General features: G+C 41.4%; 1 protein-coding gene across 7 annotated transcripts in view; it reads right to left on the reverse strand.

Annotated features, from left to right (window-relative positions):
* Positions 1–20,604, reverse strand: part of pam (peptidylglycine alpha-amidating monooxygenase) — a 154,502-nt gene that overhangs the window by 23,356 nt on the left and 110,542 nt on the right. For 5 of the 7 annotated variants that reach the window (XM_078396422.1, XM_078396424.1, XM_078396425.1 and 2 more), the window contains exon 15: positions 9,032–9,343. The exons of the other annotated variants lie outside the window; for them this stretch is intronic. In XM_078396422.1, the coding sequence (XP_078252548.1) occupies positions 9,032–9,343 (312 nt within the window). The remainder of the gene's footprint in view (positions 1–9,031; positions 9,344–20,604) is intronic. 7 annotated transcript variants of the gene reach the window in all.

Here is a 20,604-nt window from a genome sequence, read left to right on the forward strand (position 1 = left end):
ATCTTCAAGGATATTTTGAAATTTAGATAGTGCTACAAAGTTTAAAGCTCAGAACACATTACAAAATCGTTTAATCAGAAGACCAATATAAACACAATTTTGAAAACCACATAGAGGCTTCTATTTTTACTGTTATGATTGGAGATTTTACTTTAATCAGGGAGGGGACCTGTGTGCCTGGAGAATGGTGAGTGCAAGTGTTGAAACTGTGGGCAGCAAAACATGCATCTCATGGGAAGGAGCAGGATCAGAGACCAAGGAGATGATTGCATATTTTTTTAAGGCTGTTGTTCGTCATTAATCCAACATCACACAAGAGACAGGGTAAGGATATTGCTGTCAAAGAACCCAGGATGGATTTCTTCAATTATACATTCCTGAACTTCCAACAATTAACAGACCAGACCAAATAAATGTCTTTGTTGAATAAAGACACTTTAACGGCATGGCCTCAATTGTTCCCTTCGTTTCCCAATGTATCCCACCCCAGCTTGCTGATCTGGAAATCATAACCACACCTATCTCGAATAACATGACATAATTGAAAAAAATCCAAGACAAACAAAATGCAAAACCTAAATCGAAACAATCTAACCTGTGCACATGCATAGCTTGTGATGCTGTTCAGTTTAAATTGGCAGGAATTAGCCTCATTTAAAATTTACCAGGTCACTCAGGACTCCTCTTGAATGCCCAGCACAAATGCCTGAAATTCTGCAGTGGTGCCGGAGAAAGGAAGGGCGATTTTCGAGAGTGAAGGAAGGCAGAGATCTATGACAATCAGTAACTGTGAGAGAAATGCTGACAGCTCTCAACCAATTTCAGGAAGAGTTGGTGTAGATTTTGGTATCATTCATTGTACGTAGTTGCCTTCATTTGTAAATCATTTAGTTTGTTACGGCATGTTAATGAGATGTGCTATTAAGATAATAACAGGTCTGAATCAAAATGCATCATTCAGTGGATGAGTGTTGATTTATGCAGGAGATTGTAAAAAGTCAGAGCTAGGGGCTCTTTATTTAAATACACACAAATACACATCACATTTATAAGTAGATAATCTGACAACACAAATAGAAACAAATGAGTTTGGTTTAATAGCTGTCACAGAAATATGGTTGCAGGGTAACCAGGATGGGAAACTCAATATCCCTGATTATAATAATCCGTGAGAGAGGAAGGTGAGGCAGCTTGTTAATTGAGGGAGGCAACATTGTGGTAGTGATTAATGATCTAGGTGCAGTGGAATATGATGTGGAATTTGGTTGGGTGAAAATAAGAAATGGCAGAGAAAGGGAGAGCCAGAGGGGGGAGGTCTAGTGGCCCTTGTATTCCCTTTCCCAGAGCACCCCATCACCCATGTTTATACCCTTCCTCATAATGGTTCCATCCACATACCCTCCACGCATATCACCCACCTGATCCTCTCCCCACCTACTCATGGCTAGCTTGAATGGTTCATTATCATACTGAGTTATCAGATACCAGCACACGTAGCCTTCATCTTCCATCCTGTTTCCACATTCACCCCTCTCCCCAAGCTGGCTCTAAAGTTTTTCTCCATGTCTGCTTCCACCTATCCCCCAACTGTCTCCCAGCTCCATCCCTCCTCTCCCCACCTGGCTCCATATACCCATCATCCTTTACCCCTTCTTCATCTACCAATCACTACCTCCTGCTGTCTCACCGCTGGCCTTGCCTCTTTATACTGGCTCCCTTCCCTCTCCAATCTCAGTCCTGATGTTGGGCTTGATCTGAAACATTAACAATTCTTTTCCTCTATAGATGTGGCACAAACTGCAGAGTTCCTCCAGCAGTTTATTTTTTCACTCAAGAATCCAGCATCTGCAGTCTCTTTTGCCTCTGAACTCTTTGTTTTGTCCCGGGTGAGAGGTGAAATGCAGGAAATAGAGGAAACAGAAGGGAAGCCACATCACAGGAAGGAGGAAGACTTCTTTGAAAACCTTTCACTATTTCCTTGGTTCTGAAAGAGGGACTCAAAATCTAACTGATTTCTCTTTTCACAGATGCTGCTTGACTGGCTGAGTACTTCCAACATTTGTTTTTAATCTGAATAATGATTGGGTTAATCAACTGGGCAAGGGTTTAGTGAAAGAGGAATGTGTGGAATGCATCAGGGATTGTTTCCTAGAGTAGTATATTACAGAACCTACCTGGGAATAGACTATTTTAGATTTGGTCATGTATTATGAGAGAGAAAAAAAGGGCTTATGATTAGGATACTGCAGGGAATAGTGATACAGTATGGCAGAATTCTAAGAGCCAAAAACAGTGACCTCAACTTAATGAAATGTAATTACTAAGGAGTGAATGAAAAGTAGGCTAAGGAAAGGTCAGCAGATGAGCTGAGGCAGATACTTTGCACCTATTTCAGAATGTTCAGTAGCATTTATCCCAATCAAAAAGAGCAACAATGAGAAATGAACCATCCGTGGTTAACAAATGAGGAAAAGGAAAAGATTACATTTTTTTTTAAAGTAGAGCGCATAAAGTGGCTAAAGCTGCTGGTAGGTTTTCAAAATCCCGAAATAAGAAACAAAAAATTTAATAAGGATGGAGAAAAACAATAGTGAAAGAAAATTGGTAAAACAAACGAGAGCTCCAATGGATATATACAAAGGGGGCAGCACAGTGACGCAGCGGTAGAGTTGCTGCTTTGCAGCGCCAGAGACCCAGCTTCGATCCTGCTTACGGGTGCTGTTCTATCCTCTCCCCGTGTCTGCGTGGGTTTGTAGGTTAATTGGCTTGGTAAAATTGTAAATTGTCCTGAGTGTGTTCAGGATAATGTTGGTGTGCATGGTTCGTAGATTGGCACAGACTCGGTGGGCTGAACGGCCTGTTTCTGCGCTGTATCTCTGAACTAAACTAAACTAAAGAAGGAAACTCTAGTAAGTGGAAGATGACACTGGCAAATGAATATTAGGAAACAAAGAAACAGCAGACAATTTAAGTCAATACTTTGCATTGGTCTTCATGATACTGTGATCACCACAAAGATAACAAATGGGCTCGTTTTAAATAAGTTGGAAGAACTTGTGACAGTCCCTATCGCAAGGAACAAGATATTGGAGAAACTAATGGGCACCTTAGTAACGCAGCTCATAGAGCTGCTGCCTCTTGGCTCTAACGACCCCGGTTCAATCCTAACCACTGCTCAAATCCTGACCACTGGTGAAGATTTGCACAGTTTCCATGTTCTCCTTGGGACTGCACCAGTTTTAGACAATAGGTGCAGGAGCAGGCCATTCGTCCCTTGAGCCAGCACCACCATTCAATGTGATCATGGCTGATCATTCACAATCAGTACCTCATTCCTGCCTTCTTCCCATACCCCCTGACTCCGCTATCTTTAAGAGCTCCATCTAGCTCTCTGTTGAAAGCATCCAGAGAATTGGCCTCCACTGCCCTCTGAGGCAGAGAATTCCACAGTTTTATAACTCTCTGACTGAAAAGGTTTTTCCTCATTTCCGTTCTAAATGGCCTTCCCCTTATTCTTAAACTGTGGCCCCTGGTTCTGGACTACCCCAACATTGGGAACATGTTTCCTGCCTCTAACATGTCCAATCCCTTAATAATCTTATACGTTTCAATAAGATCCCCTCTCATCCTTCTAAATTCCAGGGTATACAAGCCTAGTCGCTCCAGTCTTTCAACATACGACAGTCCTGCCATTTTCTCCGAGTGCTTTGGTTTCTCCCTGTATACCCAAAATCTGCAGTTGATTGGCCATTGTAAAATGCCCCAAGTATGTCAGTAAATAGAAGAATTTGGGGTGTTAGAGGGAAGAATCTGGGGAGAATAAAATAGGTTTAGATGGGATTTGTACAGAAATGGGTTGCCGTGGCCACAATGAGCTGAAGGGCCTTGTCCCTCTCGTATCCTTCTTTCACTCTATGATTCTGAAAGGCAGATGTCACCAGGACCAAAGGGCCTGTATGCAGAAGTTTTAAAGGAAGATACAGAGACAAAGTTTTTCAGAATTCACTTGAACTCAGGAGTATACTTTCAATTTGAAATACCACAAACGTGACACTCGCGTTGAAGAAGCGAGGGAGAAAAAAACCCATACACCAGTTAATTTACATTCTGCTGTTGGCTACTGGAGTCTATATTAATGAAAAAAAATAGACAGTCATTAAGAGATCCAATCAAATGTGGCTTTACGAAAGGAAAATCATGTTTGACAACTTTGCTACAGTTCTCTGACGATGTAACAAGCATAGTGGACAGAGGAGATCCTGAAGGCAATTGACAAAGAGTCACATACAAGGCTGGTGCATCAGAAGCTATGAAGCTAACAGTATTGCAGGTAGTTTGTTAACATACATTGAAAACTGGTTAATACTTCCTTATTATGTATCTCCCTCTCCCCTGACATCAGTCTGAAGAAAGGTCTCGGCCTGAAACGTCACCCATTCCTTATCTCCAGAGATTATGCCTGTCCCGCTGAGATACTATAGCATTTTGTGTCTATCTTTGGTTTACACCAGCATCTGCAGTTTCTTCCTACACAATAATGGAATCTTGACTGATTCTTTAACTGGAGAGTTCAGAACTAGTCACTAATTTCAGGATAAGGAGGAGTTTCTTTACATAGGTAGTTGTATGCTTTTTTTTTGGAATTCTCTATCTCAGAAAGCAGTGGATACTGTGATGTCTTGAGAGGTCGGGAGCTTTTCTCTTGAAGGTTGAGAGGTGTGGGTGCCGGAAATGAAGACAGAAAAGTTCTTGTTTTCAAACTTAAATTCCATATATTTAGTCTTTTCCAAAAACAGGTAAACTTAATTGTTTGCAGACAGGTACACAAAACCAAAACAGGTAGTTAAATCAAAACTGTAGCTTGCTGCCTTCTTACAAAATATAACTCAAACACTGCTTCTCTCCCTCTCTGCTCCAGTCGTTGTCTCTCTCCCTCTCTGCTCCAGTCGTTGTCTCTCTCCCTCTCTGCTCCAGTCGTTGTCTCTCTCCCTCTCTGCTCCAGTCGTTGTCTCTCTCCCTCTCTGCTCCAGTCGTTGTCTCTCTCCCTCTCTGCTCCAGTCGTTGTCTCTCTCCCTCTCTGCTCCAGTCGTTGTCTCTCTCCCTCTCTGCTCCAGTCGTTGTCTCTCTCCCTCTCTGCTCCAGTCGTTGTCTCTCTCCCTCTCTGCTCCAGTCGTTGTCTCTCTCTCTCTCTGCTCCAGTCGTTGTCTCTCTCCCTCTCTGCTCCAGTCGTTGTCTCTCTCTTTAAATATACTGCTTCCCTTCCCTTTTAGCTCTCTCACTGAGGCAATCAGCTCATCTGGTTCAGCTGGGCAGCAATCAGTGTCAGCAGCAATCAGTGTCAGCAGCAATCAGTGTCAGCAGCAATCAGTCAGCAGCAATCAGTGTCAACAGCAATCAGTGTCAGCAGCAATCAGTGTCAGCAGCAATCAGTGTCAGCAGCAATCAGTGTCAGCAGCAATCAGTGTCAGCAGCAATCAGTGTCAGCAGGGCAGGCAGCCCTGCTGACTATGGGTTCTGTAGTCTTTTGCTGGCAGCCATGATGGTTTGTAGTCCTTGTTGCATCCACCGGGAGGAAATGTATTTCCCCTCTATCAAATGCTTTTTGACAATCCAGAAATACTAAAACCACAGGATGCCCCCGAGGCTATTCTTCCAGTCACATTCTCTAAAAGAAACTCCTCCGCACTTTAAAATTATTTGCTTCACCATATAATCTTCTATGTGCCCTGTTAGGCATCCTGGAGGCTAGATTTCTGGGATGCTGACTGCAAATCTCAGGCTAACTAGCCAGTATTTCCTTGTTTCTTTTCTCTTCCATTCTCTCTGAAATATCAGTGTTATATTGTTACTTTCAAATCTTCAAATATTCAAGAAGGACAGGAACTTTGGAAGATTACTAATACAAGCACCATCTTCGAAACACCTCCTTAATATTTTTTTGCAAGCTTTCATGTCCGGGGATATCTCTGGAATTAGACCTTGGCTTCCCTCTCTTTCCGCCATACCCAAAAAATCTTCGCAAGGGAAGACAATTAATTTTGTCTTTCAGCCAAGTTTGGCTGAAAGACAAAATAAGTTTTCTATGGATGTAGATCATTTTCACTTGCTTCCATTAGGCAACTCAGCAGTGACCATGAGCTCTCTTGTAAACCAATGTTGCACTAAAATGATTGCAAACTAATATTCTTCCCAAGAGCACATCAGTCGTCATCTACATTTACTGCAAGTGAGAATATTTAATAATAATAATAATAATAATGCATTTTATTTATATAGCGCTTTTCATATACTCAAAGACGCTTTACAGAGATTTTGAGAACATAGGGAAATGAATAAATAGACTGCTCACCGGCAGTCTCTCTGTCTTTTTTTTGTTTTTTGTCTATTGTCATCGTTTAATGTACGTTTTGTTCTATTTTTAACTCTGTGTATGTGGGTGAGTGGTGGGGGGGTTGGGGGAAACCTTTTTTCTAATATCTTCCTCAACGGAGATGCGACCTTTACCGTGTCGTATCTCCGTTCGCGCTACGGCCTAACATCGTGGAGTCGGCGGCCTCCAGCTGGGATCGACCTTGAAGACTCCGGTCGCAGGGCCTGGACTTACCATCTCGGAGGCTTCGGCCGTGGGCCCTGCAGACCGCAACATCGGGAGTTCGCAGGTCCCTGGCTGGCGACCGGTTTTTGGGAGCTCCAGCCGTAGCAGCTTCGACCGCCCCGAAGCGCGAGGTACGATCGACCCGCTCGCAGGCCCTTCATCGCCCTGCGTGGCCCGGCCGCAGCACTTTCCATCGCCCGGTGGGGGCTCAGGACTTTCATCGGCCTGCTCGGCTCGGCCCTGGGACTTTCCATCGCCCAGTGGGGGCTCAGGACTTTCATCGGCCTGCTCGGCTCGGCCCTGGGACTTTCCATCGCCCGGTGGGGGCTTCAAAAAGTTGGGAGCCTCGATCACCTCGTGGCACCACGGGAGAAGAATGAGGAGGAGATAAGACTTTGCCTTCCATCACAGTGAGGGTATGCCTGGAGCAATCACTGTGATGGCTGTTTGTGTAAAAATTGTATCTGTGTGTCCTGTGCTTTTTTGTTGTCTACTGCCGGACCCTGACGTGAGAGGACGCTGGCGTTGTTTATTCGCCGCTTTTCCGTTAGGATAGTTTGTCTGTTTGTTTTTATGTTGATTATTTTTGTAAAGCGCTTTGAGCACCTGATAAGGCGCTATATAAAATAAATGCTTATTATTATTATATTATTATAAATAAGTAAATAAATAAATGAACAGAGAAAGGAGACAGAAGGTGAGGTGACCTTCAGTGGTTGAAGGCAGTACTGAACAGGTGAGACTTCAGCGATGTTTTGAATGTGGTGAGTGTGGAGGAGTCTCTAACGGTTTGGGGTAGTGAGTTCCATAGGGTGGGAGCAGCGATGGAGAAAGCCCTGTCCCCCCAGGATCTGAGTTTGGTCCGGATGTGGGGGGATAGGAGATTGGCAGCGGCAGAGCGGAGGGTGCAGGTGGGAGTGTGCCTGTGGAGGAGGTCGGTCAGGTAGGATGGGGCCAGGTTATGGAGGGCTTTGTAGGTTATGAGGAGGATTTTGTACTGGATTCTCTGGGGGATGGGGAGCCAGTGGAGTTTATAAAGGACGGGGGTGATATGGTCACGGATCGAGGTGTGTGTGAGTAGACGGGCAGCGGAGTTTTGAATGTATTGAAGTTTATTGATGATTTTTGAGGGTGCACCATAGAGGAGGCTGTTGCAGTAGTCCAGACGGGAGGCGATGAAGGCGTGGATGAGGGTTTCTGCAACTGTGGAGGAGAGGGATGGACGGAGACGGGCAATGTTTTTGAGGTGGAAGAAGGCTGTCTTTGTGATGTGTTTGATGTGTTTGTCGAAGGAGAGGGTTTGATCAAGGATGATTCCAAGATTCCGGATGTGAGGTGAGGTGGATACTGGGAGACCATCAATGTTGAGGATGAAGTTTTGGGTGGATTTGGTGAGCGTTTTTGGACCAATGATGATGATTTCAGATTTGTTGCAATTGAGTTTGAGGAAGTTTGATTGAAGCCAAGATTTTATTTCAGTGATGCAGTTTGTCAGTGTAGAGTGTGTGGTGGGGGAGATTGACTTGGTGGAGATGAGGAGCTGGATATCATCGGCGAAGCAGTGGAAGTTGAGACCATGACGGCGGATTAATTGACCAAGGGGGAACAGGTAGAGGATGAAGAGGAGGGGGCCAAGGACTGAGCCTTGGGGGACACCTTGGGGGAGGGGAGCGGTGGGGGATTTACAGTTGTTAATGGACACGCTATTTGACACGCTATACATTTTGATCATTCTTTTAACGAATATTCTTTGCCAGATTAGTCTTTGTCTAAACTTTCAGGTTAGTCAACAACTGGTCAAGGATTGCAAAACACCAGAGATGCAAACAAAAAGGTAAGATATTTATAACCAGTTAAAAAATTCTGTGCATTTTATCATTCCATTTGATAGTGAGTCAACTTAGCAAATATGAATTCATCTTCAGGGCAAGACATGGTAATTCTATGCAAGAAACTAGCATTTCATAGAGGGGTCTCATGGGCATGCAAACATATTCTACATGCTTAAAAACATTTTTTTACATCCTTTTTGCAGCCAGCGTTAATAGCAGGAGCAACGATCACAATCTACACAGCAAAAGCTGTAACACTTTACAAGCATTATCCTCTATAAAAATCAGAAGGGAATAGGTCAGTATACAAATGAACATGATGCCTACATACGGGTACAAATTTGTGTCTGGATTATAGATTTTGACAGCTTTAATGGTCATCAAATTTCCTACATGCTGTTCCCAACATGGTTGCCAACTTATTTAGAACAATTATTAAATATTTAAAAATTGGATTTACATAAGTCCTTACGTACAAACTTAAAGTTCAATGCAGTTTTAAACGAAAACTTATTTTAAATGAACACACAATCCCTTCAGATTTTAATAATGTAGAATGAATTTAGAATTAAGCATCTCAAGTTTAACCGAGGACCTGACCCACCTCTGTGTTCAGCTTCCCTGCTGTCCACCCAAGGTCTAGGCTGCAGAGTTGAAGGCAAGGTATGGCTGGTTGGCCTTGGCGTAGACGCTATCTTGTGGAATTTGTGAACTCTGTCTCTTACTAAGGGAGAGGCAGACCTTTCATCAAGTTGCAAGTACTCACTTGGACCAGAGGCCAGGCCCTTTTTTTGTACCACATTAACAATCTCAGCAACTAGGTCAGATTCTGCCTTGTGTGCAGGGTTGTACTTATGTACATGGACAACATCGTCTCGTTCCCCTAAGAGCTTGGAAATTAGTGCATAAAAGTTACCTGTTAGAGATTGTAAGGAAACAGAGAAACAAAGATAGTGGTAGTCAGAAAAGCAGTTCAGAAGATTTGAAAAGATTAATAAGCTTCTAACAGCAATAGAACAGCATCAGAAAAAAGTGACAGTTGCAATTACTTTTGTAAACAGCGTTAATCTTGAGAAGAATATTTGGTTATAAAATACATCAATTAAAGAGTGGTTGCTAAAATCTAACAAGTAATCTTTTTGTTTGTCTGAAATGAACATATGGAGCATTTTGATCAGTTTACTGACTGCAGTGAATGCATTATACCATCCATATAAATAACTGTAATGCCACCCCACCAACGGAATAACAATCACTCCATAACAAATAAATAGAAATTGTTATTTCAGAAACATCTGGTAAAAATGGAAGGTAGAATAGTAGGTTTTTGTTTCCTTTTTTCTTTTTCTGGGAGTGGTAACACTGCCGATATTCTTATTTTATTTAATAGTTCCAGAACCACGTTTGGCTTGTACCCATCCAACAGTACAATTCCGAATGGGAGAAACAGTGTAAGCTACCACAGCAAAACCCTTTGAACATGGCTGTCACACAGATAGATTTATTACAAAGTAAAATGTATTGCCTTGTTAGCCTTTGGCTATTTAATGTAAGTGCATTCTGCTCAAATTATTACAAAGCGATACACAAATAATTTAAAACAAAAGTCGAGTGCCACTCTAAAATAACTAATGAATTAATTATAAATATACTACAATATTTACTAAAAATGACTATATTGACCAAAATGCCCATCTACTCTAATCCCACTTATCCATGTTTGACACATATCCCTTCACCCCTCCATATCCCATGGCCACTAAGCTGAATCAGCAACATTCAGACAATTACCAGGAAAGCCTGGGAGAAGCTGGTAATTTAAATACCTTTGCATTAAGATAATCAAGAAGAGTATGACAAACTTTGTTTAAGAAGAGCAATAGGGACAAACAAGGAAAATATTGGTTTGTAATTGCACTCACTGTCAGGTGACTTTGCATTAGTGGACAGGAAATTTCTCGAGAAGATTTTTAGGAATAGGCTGTCCTCACATCTGGGAAAAGCATGGACTGATTAGGGAAAATCAGCATGACTTTGTGTGGGCAGGTCACGTCTTACAAAAGTCAATCTTTGGAGGTGATGAAGATATTTGATGAGAGTAGCACGGGTAGTTAGGATCAAACCTGGGTCTCTGGCGCTGCAAGGCAGCAACTCTACTGCTGTGCCACTGTGCCGCCCATGTGTAAGGTAAAATGTACAAGGAAAGTATACAGTTAATGGCAGGACCCTTCAGAGCACGGACATACAGAGGGAACTCTGAAAATCCTAGAATGCACTGCCAAGGAAGGTGGTGGGAGCAGACACGATAGTGCTGTTTAACAGGCATTTAGACAGGCATATGAACAGGAATGGAAGGATGTAGACCACATGCAGATAGGATTACTTTAAATTGGTGTTGTGATCAGCAGAGATCAGCAGCCAATGCCAATTCCTGTACCGCACTGTAATATTTTCTAACTGGTTAGTGATCTTAGTTAAATTACAAATTAGTTTTACAAAAGATTATAGAAGTCTTTAGGTTTAGGTATAGTTTTTACAGAAACTGATAGAGCTGTTACATCTGTGGTTAAAGTCAGGACTTGAAGGATCTGCTGATAATGTTTTGGTGCCAGATACCACAGGACACCTTCAGGAGTCTTGTACTGTCCATGCCTTGTCGGGTCGGCACTGTTTTGGCGGCACACGGACGACCAACAGCATATTAGGCAGGTGGTCATAATGTTTTGGCTGATTAGTGTATACTATATTTTATTTCCGTCTAATAATTAAGATTTAAAAAACATAGAATATAATTAGAAAGCACTCATTTATCTTGTGGTGTGTAGTAACAAGACTCTGTAGTATCAGATGTTCAGGAAATCCTGCTATGATTTACGAGCCATCCTCTATTCACACTTATAGAACTCATCTATCATAAGTGAGCGGGAGAACTGTAGGAACATTCTAAAGCTTTCAGAATGAGTCAATTTTGTGTTAACCAATAATGGCAAATGTGGATACACAGGCAGTCATTCATCGTGTGCTGACTCCAGTTGTAGATATCAGTCTTCCTTAAAGTAATCCGTTCGTTTAGAACTGCACCAGCAGTTGCATTTATACTGCCCGTTTGGAGGTAAAATACTTCTCTCTACTTCATGGGAGAAAACCCAATTAAATATAATGACTGGTAACCAAGAGCTTGGTTCCAAATAAGTTCAAAGGGACTTCATGAAGAGAAAGAACTGGAGAGAGTTAAAGAGGAAATTTCAGACCTTAAGGCTCAAGCAACACAAATATTGGCACCAGTAACAGAGTAACCAACATTGAGGATATGTAAGAGACTAAGATTGGAGGAACATAGCCATAGTGGAAGACTGCCACAACAGAATTGGAACAGTTGCTAGAAGATACAAAGATGTGGACCAATATGTTGGCTGCAGATGAAGCAAAGTCAAATGCCGAACTGATAAAGCCAGTTGAATACAAATAGTGCTCTAAAATATTACTGCATTCCAAATTCAGGAAATCATTTGAATGAACTATAATGCTGCTTATTGACAATAGTTGCTACTTTAATGATGCCTTACCTTCTCAGCAGCTATTCCTCTGAAAAGCACAGAAGTACCATAAGGTAAGGATAATTCCCAATCCTCTATCGTTCATATCCACCCCCTCCCCCCCTCAAATGACCATTCTCACTTTTAAAAACTAGATATGAGATGCTGCTTCAAAGATACAGTACAATTGTTCTTTCTTCATCATTTCTTTAACCCTGCAAAATTCTCTGTTACACTGGGAAGCATATATATATACCATTGTTAAAACATTGTTTCAATCTAGATACTAAAATTCTCATTTGTTTGTTTGTTTGTTCCTGAACTACAGCCAAAACGGTACACGATAGCGCGACAATTTTAGGCCCACCTTACTCACCTTCGTCCCTTTGGTGCTAATGGAAGAGGTTTCATTGAAATTGGTGTTATATTTTTCACATATAAATGTGAAGCTATTCACATTTTAAAGTTTAAATCTATCTCCTAAGGAGGGAGGGGGGAGGGGTGGAGGAAGGGGGGGGGAGGGAGGGAGGGAGGATGGGGAGATAAGGGGGTTGAGGGGGAAGTAGTGGGGGGGAGAGGAGGGAGGGAGGGAGGGAGGGATGGGGAGAGGGGAAGGAAAGGGGAGAGAGAGGGGGGAGGAGGGGGAGGGAGAGAGAGGGGGAAGGGAGGGGGCAGGGGGGAAGGAGGGGAGGTGGGAGGGGAGGGGGTGGAGGGGAGGGAGTGGAGGGGAGGGGGTGGAGGAGAGGGTGCTGCACCAATGCAGGAGAAGTTTGGGCCCAATGGGTCCACTTGGTCTTGGTCTAGTATTAAATAACATTGAGGTTTGTGTACTGCCTGAAACATCGTCACATTTTTCCAGTTCTTGTGTCGTTATTCTCAAAATTTAAATGTTTGTGCATTGATATGTTCAAGCAACATTAACCAGATCAACAAGGAGTAATCATCAAATAGATTGTTTATTTAAATTGGTAGGATGAGCTTTCATTGTCACGTGCCCATAGTGTTGCTGACATGCAGCTCTGCTCAATGAGCTGTTTTGCACCATTATGGAAAAGGCAGGGTTTTACGATCACACCAAACCTGGAAGCCATTTGCCCAGGTGTATCTGTCCTCGCTCACTGGAAGATGCCCACATTTAATCCCATTCCCTGCCTTGGCCCAAATATTTATTTCAACTCTTTATCCATTTCCCTTTGCTAATTTTAGTATTGGTTCTGTTATTTTTCTAAAATCTACTGCAATAGGATAATCTCCCTGGAAATTATATCACAGAACAGTAAAAAAATTAATTTACTAAGAATTTTAAAGTTATTTATTTAAATAACTATTCCCAAACCTAAACATTTAAAACGTTCCTCGCATTGGCAGAGAAATTAAGTTTGAAATATAATATTACATTTTTAATATCAGGCATAAATATTTTACCACCTTTCTGTTTGCAGACTGCCTGCAGTTTGGAAGTTTTGCAATAACATTGGTCTCTTGTGGGACATTACCCAGAGTACTAAATTTCAGGATTGTAGCTCTTAAAAAATGAAGAAATTAAATAATCAGTGCTGCCTTGCCAACAGTCTGCCTATCCTTTCCTTCTTTGTGTTACAAAGCTAGACCCATTTGTCTGTGTTTGGGCCATATCCCTCTAAACTTTTCCTATCCACGTGTCATTTAAAAGGTATGGTTGTACCTGCCTCAACAAGCTCATTCCATAAACCTTTAACAATATGCTGAGCATATGACGATTGTCTTGGGGTTAGAAATTAAACGGAGGTCATGAACAAACTGGTTACATTTCAGACAAGTGCCAGCAAGAGTCTGGGTCAGGTGCTAAGGAATAAAATTTATGTCTTGGAATAAAACAAAAAATTTTTTTTGCTTTGCAATCTTAATTGGCCGTTTTTTCTGCTCATCGAGAAATTCATAATGGACAGGCAGACATACAGTTTTAAGATCGTGGAGGCATCGCAAATTTTTGGTGAGCCAGAACACTCAGTGTATACACCGATTTTATGTTTACAATGCAACTAATGAGATCTTTAGCATATGCTTCGAAGAACACCGTTTATTTTGCTTCTCCAAACACAACCTTTGAAACAAACAATGTTTTTTCAGGCTGCACAACTAATTCATTCTGTACTGGATGAAGACAGATGTGGAAGCATAGACAAATGAAGCAGGAACAACCCCTTTGAGCCTGTTACACCATTCAGTATGATTGTGACTGATCCTCTCACAATACCATACTTTGCTCTCTTTTCACAAGTCTCTGTTCTTTTCGCAAGAACTGGATGTCTGGTTTTGCTGACCCTGATGCTGTGAGGCAGAAGCCCTATGTGGCATCCTCAAATGCTTCTTCTGAGGTAGGAAGAGGCCATGTCGATCCAATGCTGGCTCATAGAGCAATCCCATTTACCCCACTGGTTTTCTCTATCTCCCCACATTCCCACCCATCAATTTCCCTCAAATTCTACAACAAACCACCACCAAAGGCAATTTACTACGTCCATTAACCTATCAATTTGCATGCTTTTGGGATGTGAGAAGAAACTCGAGCACCAGAAGAAAACCTACAGGGAGAACATGTATAAACTCTACTCAGCAGCCAAGGTCAGGATTGAACCCAGGCCGCTGCAGCACAATCATGCTCAAATATATGGCAGATGCAGTGTAACTTGAATACATTTAGATCTATCCTTGTTATAATTCATCTGCCACACATTTGTCCAATGACTCAACTTATCTAAATTACTTTGAAGACTCCTCACATCTTACTCAACTCCATCCAGTTTCATGTTGTTGGAAAACTTACATTTAATATTACATTCAAATCCCTCATCCAATTCATATTTCCACAGACAATTGTTAATGTCAATATGTTGACATATTTTAATATTGGATAATTTTAATGCAAAATATTTGGCCAAATATAGAAAAACAATTACATTATCAACACCTACAAGGGACAAAATTGTAATGTTACCATGTTCTTCTACAAAACAATCCTTGGAGAAACCTACTGAAATACATTTCCTGGATATTGCCTGCAAAATGCCTCAGAAGGCAGTGGAGGCCAATTCTCTGAATGCATTCAAGAGAGCTAGATAAAGCTCTTGAGGATAGCGGAGTCAGGGGGTATGGGGAGAAGGCAGGAACGGGGTACTGATTGAGAATGATCAGCCATGATCACATTGAATGGTGGTGCTGGCTCGAGGGGCCGAATGACCTACTCCTGCACCTATTGTCTATTGTCTAAAATAAACTGAATAATGCATAAAGAGGATTCCAGCAAATCACTGGGGACACTGCATTGATCCAAGTCCTATATTTGCCATAATGTTTTGCTTCAACTCACAAGCCAAGATTTTTGCAAGCCCCACTGTTTAAGAGGACAAGAATTATATCTACTTTTGAGAGCCAATTTAAACTTGCCAAATGCAACTTTGTGTATTTTAATAGATGCCACTGAAGACATTGGTTTTACTGACATGCTGGTAACACAAGGAGAGGATAATGTAGGTTAGTTTTATACAAGTTACAGTATATTGTTATTCTTTCACCATATTTCATTTAAATATTCCATTATTATTTTCTTTCAAGTCAGCAACACACCAAATGTACTTTTGTACATAGACGATATAGAATAATAGCTGTACTGTTCATTGCATATAACTTGAAATATTCCATTATTAATGACCAGAAATTACTTGGTGATTATTCAAATTTTCAGGGCATAAGCATTATTTTAAGGTCACAATATTAGTAATAGATTTTATTTGCAGAGCACTGCATCACTCGATTGATTTTGATTATTTATTGCAGAGTTCATTTGAGGAATGAAGCATGAGCACAGTAGGTGAATATGCATCATTTAATACTGCCTGCTAGGATCACAGATGTTCTTCATAATGGGCTGGAAATGCTGTAGATATAACAGTAAAATCAACCAGGGAATTATGAGAGCAGCTTCCAGTGACCAGACATGTACCTACATGGACAAGAATTATGCAGTGCTCCCAAAGAATAGCAACTTAGTTTATTGATCAAATAATGCACCAACATAATAGGTTTGAATTAAACCTGATAGAAAAAAAACCAGGATTTGCATATTTCCCATTTAAGCTCGCTTTTAAACGTATTAATCGTCCCAGGTAAATTTTTTGGTGTTGTAAATTAAATATCAGAAATGTGAAGTTTAGAAATCATTATTGTTGGATGATCATGAAATTATTAATCTGTGGCAATCATACTATGGAACCAAGCGACCTGAACCTCAGCTGTTGAGCTGCAATAAGCAGACATCTATTGCATGCGCAAAGGTTTAGGTACAATTCACTGAAGAATGAAAGGATGTATTTACACTTGACATTCGCAAGTCAATGATCGATCCTCAATCAAGCTACCATTTTTTGTTCTTTCAAAATAAATCTTATTCATAAAGACATGTAAGAAATACAAAAATCAGTGCAGCACCTTTACATTCACAGTATAATTCAGTCTATTTATTTAGTATAGTTTGTCATGTGTACCGAGGTAGAGTGAAAACCTTTTTTGTTACATGCTGTACAGGTCAGCGGAAGACTATACATGATTACTTGATATACATATATCAAGCCGTCCAGTGTACAGATGCAGGATGTAGGAGCTATTTATGCTTAAATTAGTTACTGTTATTATATTATGGCCATGTTTAATATTTCTAGTTTCTATCCGACTGTACTTTGGAAGGTGGGATTTGATATGTAGAGGGCGTGTCTACATCTGAGGAGGCTCGCGTAGCCACAGAGATTGGTGGTCAGTTTAGTCTCGGAGGATGGAGAGAAAACAGTTTTCAACCACACGGTAACGACTGTGTTGTGTGAAGAGGAAGCAGTTGATAAGAACGATAAGTTATGAATTATTCTTTTGATTTGTGCTACTTTAATAAAGACCAATTAATCAAGAAACAGCGTTTGGAAGATTCGTTTTTTAATCTTGGTGTGCGTAAGCTATATCTCCACCACATCCCCGAGCAGTAATGGCTATCGAAGTGTGACTTTGAGAAGGTATATAAACTGCCATTACACAAGATAAAGAGAATAATGTTTAGTGCAGGATAAACTCCAGTAAAGTCCGATTAAAGATAGTCCCAGGATCTCCAATGAGGTAGATGGTGGTTTAGGTCGGCTCTTTAGTTGGTGATAGGATGGCTCAGTTGCCTGATAGCAGCTGGGAAGAAACTGTTCCTGAATCTGGAGTTATGCGTTTTCAAATTTCGATACCTCTTGCCTGAGGGGAGAAGAGGGAGTGCCCGGGATGCTATTGGCTACTTGATTATGCTATCGGCTTTGGCAAAGCACCATGAAGTGTAGATGGAATCAATGGAAGGGAAGCAATTACTTGCGGTCTTGGATGAATCATGCTGGTGTGATGCATTAACAAAGTTACAAGTCCTATACAGGTAATTCTGCTATAACGTTTGTTTAACATGAATTGGATATAGAAGTGAGTGATGAAATAGGGAACAATACGTGTTACATTGGTTAAGATGAAATTTTAATCAGGAGCTGCAGAACCACTCAAAAATCACATTAGAAATTGACAAGCAGAAAAAAAAGCTGTCTTGGATTTTAACAGTATAAGGGGAAAAAACTATTTTCATCTATTCTCCCACAGTAATCAAAACACCATTGTCTCTGAAGAACGGAACTGCTACTTTAATCAAGGGAGGCCATTGAAATTGACATGCAATCACTTCTATTTACTCCTGTGCAATGATACCTATTAAACAATGTAACATGCAGCCATTAGTGTTTTTTGTGAGTATTAACTAAAATAAACATATTGCTGTTGAAAAGACCTTTATTCTTGATAATCCTGCTGGATAAATAACTTAGCTATTTAATCTGAAACTCTCTAGCCCCTAACCCCCTTTCTCCCATTGACACAATTGTCTTTTAATGCGATTTTCTATTGTACTAGTTTTCATAGGAACATAACTAGTGCATTATGGTAGAACCACCTGTACATTATAGTGTGATTGCATTATGTATACCAAAGATAATTGAGGAGCAAGATAGACCACTCGACCCTAAAAAACCGTAGTAGGTCATAGGTAAATTTCAGCGCCATTTTAGTAAGCAGTATCTGTGTGCGAGACTGGGCAGCGTTCACAACTCTCTGCGATTTCTTCGTATTTAAATGTTTGCAAACGATTATCTTTGTTCAACTTCTTGGATAAGTTGACAGTTGACATTTCTAACTATTTCTTGAAGAGTTGCTGCTTCATGATCTTTAAACTTTAGATGTTACGAAACATAGAAACATAGCGAAACATAGAAAATAGGTGCAGGAGGAGGCCATTTGGCCCTTCGAGCCAGCACCGCCATTCATTGTGATCATGGCTGAACGTTCCCAATCAATAACCCGTGCCTGCCTTCTCCCCATATCCCTGATTTCACTAGCCCCGAGAGCTCTATCTAACTCTCTCTTAAATCCATCCAGTGATTTGGCTTCCACTGCCCTCTGTGATTCCACAAATTCACAACTCTCAGGGTGAAAACATTTTTTCTCACCTGTTTTAAATGGCCTCCCCTTTATTCTAAGTGTGGCCCCTGGTCCTGGACTCGCCCAACATTGGGAACATTTTTCCTGCATCTAGCTTGTCCAGTCCTTTTATAATTTTATATGTTTCTATAAGATCTCCTCTCATCCTTCTAAACTCCAGTGAATACAAGCCTAGTCTTTTCAATCTTTCCTCATATGTCAGTCCCGCCATCCCAGGGATCAATATCGTGAACCTACGCTGCACTGCCTCAATTACAAGGATGTCCTTCCTCAAATTAGGGGACCAAAACTGAATACAATACTCCAGATGTGGTCTTACCAGGGCCCTATACAACTGCAGAAGAACCTCTTTACTCCTCTACTAAAATCCTCTTGTTATGAAGGCCAACATTCCACTAGCTTGTACCTGCACGCCAACTTTCAGTGACTGGTGTACAAGGACACCCAGGTCTCGCTGCACCTCCCCCTTACCTAACCTAACTCCATTGAGATAATAATCTGTCTCCTTGTTTCTGCCGCCAAAGTGGATAACCTCACATTTTGTGTCATCCGCAAACTTGCTAGTGTTGCTTCTAATTCCCTCTTCCAAATCATTAATATATATGGTAAACAGTTGCGGCACTCCACTCGCCACTGTCTGCCATTCTGAAAAGGACCCGTTTACTCCTACTCTTTGCTTCCTGTCTGCCAACCAATTTTCTATCCATGTCAACACCCTACCCCCAATACCATGTGCTCTAATTTTAGTCACCAATCACCCGTGCGGGACCTTATCAAAGGCTTTCTGAAAGTCTAGATACACTACATCCATTGGCTCCCCTTCATCCATTTTACTTGTCACGTCCTCAAAAAATTCCAGAAGATTAGTCAAGCATGATTTCCCTTTCATAAATCCATGCTGACTTGGACTTATCCTTTTACTGCTATCCAAATGCACCGTTATTACCACTTTAATAATTGACTCCAGCATCTTTCCCACCATCGAATTCAGGTTAACTGGTCGGTAATTCCCCGTTTTCTCTCTCGCTCCTTTCTTGAAAAGTGGGATAACATTAGCTATCCTCCAATCCACAGGAACTGATCCTGGATCTATTGAACATTGGAAAATGATCACCAATGCGCCCACTATTTCTAGAGCCACCTCCCTGAGGACCCTGGGATGCAGACCATCAGGCCCAGGGGATTTATCATCCTTCAGTCCCATTAGTCTACCCAATACTATTTCTCGCCTAATGAAAATTTATTTCAGTTCCTCTACCCCCCTAGATCCTCTGTCCTCCAGTACATCTGGGAGATTGTTTGTGTCTTCCTTAGTGAAGACAGATCCGAAGTACCTGTTCAACTCTTCTGCCATTTCCATGTTACCCATAATAATTTCACCCGTGTCTGCCTTCAAGGGACCCACATTTGACTTTGCTACTCTTTTTCTCTTAACATATCTAAAGAAGCTTTTACTGTCCTTTATATTCTTGGCCAGCTTCCCCTCGTACTTCATCTTTTCAGCCAGTCTTGCCCGTTTTGTTACCTTCTGTTGTCCTATGAAAGTTTCCCAATCCTCTGGCTTCCGGCTACTCTTTGCTGTGTTATACATCTTTTCTTTTAGTTTTATTCCATCCCTAACTTCCCTTGTCAGCCACGGTTGCCTCCTTCTCCCCTTAGCATCTTTCTTCCTTTTTGGAATGAAATAATCCTGCGTCTTCCGGATTATGCCCAGAAATTCCTGCCATTGCTGTTCCACCATCAATCCTGCTAGGATCCCTTTCCAGTCTACCTTGGCCAGCTCCTCTCTCATGCCTTCATAGTCCCCTTTGTTCAACTGCAACACTGACACTTCCGATTTAACCTTCTCCTTCTCAAATTGCAGATTAAAACTAATCATATTATGATCACTACCTCCAAGCGGTTCCTTTAACCTCGAGTTCTCTTTATCAAATCTGGTTCATTGGACAACACTAAATCCAGAATTGCCTTTTCTCTGGTAGGCTCCATTACAAGCTGCTCTAAGAATCCATCTCGAAGACACTCTACAAACTCTCTTTCTTGGGGTCCAGAACCAACCTAATTTTCCCAGTCTACCTGCATATTGAAATCGCCCATCACC

The sequence above is a fragment of the Rhinoraja longicauda genome, chromosome 3, assembly GCF_053455715.1.
Source record: "Rhinoraja longicauda isolate Sanriku21f chromosome 3, sRhiLon1.1, whole genome shotgun sequence".
In the NCBI taxonomy this organism is placed as follows: Eukaryota; Metazoa; Chordata; class Chondrichthyes; order Rajiformes; family Arhynchobatidae; genus Rhinoraja; species Rhinoraja longicauda.